The sequence below is a fragment of the Mytilus galloprovincialis genome, chromosome 12 (assembly GCF_965363235.1).
Source record: "Mytilus galloprovincialis chromosome 12, xbMytGall1.hap1.1, whole genome shotgun sequence".
Taxonomy (NCBI): Eukaryota; Metazoa; Mollusca; class Bivalvia; order Mytilida; family Mytilidae; genus Mytilus; species Mytilus galloprovincialis.
The window spans coordinates 42,233,993-42,236,392 of NC_134849.1; the positions used below are offsets into that span (position 1 = coordinate 42,233,993).

Consider the following 2,400-nt stretch of genomic DNA (forward strand, 5'->3'; position numbering starts at 1 on the left):
TTAAATATATCCACTTAGTGTCAGATCGTTTGTCGTGTTCATTTCATAAAAGTCTAGACGTTGGGTCTTATTCTACTCAAGTTTATTTTCAAACAGCGATATGACAATAGCATAAGTCTCCTTTTCAAACCATCTGTATTCAGAGGAACAAAATAACATAAATCCTCTTATCATCACGTAACTGCTTAACAGGATGAATTAATCAATCAACACTAGATTTTCTTTCCACCATCATCTCCTTTGTTTTGTAATGTTTTTTTTCTGATTGTAGAATATATAAAGACATGGAAATTGCTAATGACATAAAGTTATCAATGAGATAAGTATTGAAATAGTTACAACGGAGAGACTAAATTTAATTGGCAAATTAGGAAGGATGAATATGGATGCAATTTCAAACATTTCCGACAACTTTTCGGTACCAATCAACACACATGAAATATCGTTTGCACTTGAATGGACACGATTTGTAGCGGATCGTATTCTAATACCAGTGATTGTAATTCTAGGAATTGCAGGAAATTCCTGTAATATTGCTGTCTTAAGTAGACCGAAAATGAGAACTTCAACAAATGTCTATCTAACAAACCTTGCTGTTTTTGATATGCTTTATCTGATATTTATGTTAACTTTATCCATGATACACTGCAGGGACAAAGATATGAATGCGTCTAGCTATTATTACATTCCTTATGGTCGGGCACTTTCTGATTTGTTTGGAAACTGTAGTGTATGGGTGACTGTTTGTTTTACGCTAGAACGTTATATAGGCGTTTGTCATCCAATGAAAGGAAAAGCCTGGTGTACAGTTCAAAAGGCAAAATTCATAACTTTAGTTTTATTCCTTGTTTGTTTATGTAACACTTTGCCAATAGCTTTTGAAAATGAAGTTATAACTGATAAGGAAATTATGCAATCCGTGGACGACAATTTAGCACCTTTAACATATCAACAGGACGAAGTCTTTTTAACAACTAAAACTAATGTGTCAATGAAAGTGAGTAACTCGTCATCTAGAATTAATCATAAAAATCTAACGAAGATTAATTACAAATGTGACACATCAGAGTTTGGTCAAAGAGAAAGTTACCAGTTTGGATATTATTGGTGGTACATAACGTTATTTACTTTCGTTCCACTTATTCTTCTTTCAGTTTTTAATATGTTTCTCATCAAGTCCGTTTGGCATGCAAACAAACGACGTAAATTGTTATCACAGTCTCATGTTCTTGGAGATCACAATAACCAGTGTATGGAACAACAGAAGGTCACAACAATGTTAATATCGGTTGTGATTATATTTCTTCTGTGTCAGATTCCGTGGGCAATTCTATTAATCTACAAAGTGTATGTCTCTGCCTTTATTATACCACATGACAAAGACATTATATTAATAGCTGGAAACATTTGTAATATGCTGGGTCAGGTAAACGCTTCAATAAACTTCATTCTGTATTCTTACTTTAGCAGCAGATTCCGAAGAACTTTTAAGAAACTTTTATGCAGGTGGCAGAAAAAGAAAAGAGGAACAAATATCATGATATCGGACTATCAATCAAGAAAATCTGATTTTACTAAAGATAGTGTTACAACATCATTAATGGCATACAGATATCGGAGAGATACAGTGAGAGAGACAAATCCCATATGGAAAGCACCGCATATTGTGTTATCTTAGAGTTCAAAATGGTCAATATTGTGTTTTATGATAAGTTTTAGAGACTGTTTTATTTTAATGTAAATGTTATACACTTATTAGATAAAAAAAATACAAATCTTCAATGTATGCATCTTAATTTATCATTTGCAGCTATTCATATATAAATTGTAAAAAAAAAAAAAAAAAAAACTCTGAAAGAATAACTTAAAGATATTCGTAGAGACGAGGCAAAGACAATAGTTCCATTATGGTGATAAAATTGTTTGAAAAGTAGGCAAATGTGAACGGTTTTAGAAATAAAAAATGTAACACGTGACGAGAGTTGATGATGATATTAAAACCATGAATTTATCTAGTGACAGCAACCCTCGTAAAAGAGGTTAAAATTCGATTGTCATCATATATGATACATAAGGTTATCTATGCCTACATTCTGTTATTCAAGTTTTTCATTGAAACAGGCATCAACAGTTAAGTTGATTGAGTCATTATTTGACAAATTTCAAAACTTCCGAATCCTTCACGCTAATCCCTTTGATTTATATACATTTATAATATTGTAAGATTAAAACATGCAGGTTGGCCAAAATTTACACGTCAAAATTGAAACAAATACTTAAAAAAGATATATAAGTGTTTGACACAGTTAACCATGTTAAATGCTTGTCATTAATTTGCAAACAGTAAAGTTTACAGACCTTAGAAAACAATTTCAGAATCGGACATGCCACAACAAATTA

At 31.7% G+C, this 2,400-nt stretch overlaps 1 protein-coding gene across 1 annotated transcript; it reads left to right on the forward strand.

Annotated features, from left to right (window-relative positions):
- Nucleotides 1-376: 376 nt before the first annotated feature.
- LOC143053666 (FMRFamide receptor-like) lies at nt 377-1,836 on the forward strand. Its single transcript, XM_076226456.1, has 2 exons — nt 377-919; nt 1,043-1,836. The coding sequence occupies exons 1-2, from the start codon at nt 377-379 to the stop codon at nt 1,676-1,678; spliced, it is 1,179 nt and encodes a 392-aa protein (XP_076082571.1). The 3' UTR covers nt 1,679-1,836.
- Nucleotides 1,837-2,400: the final 564 nt, after the last annotated feature.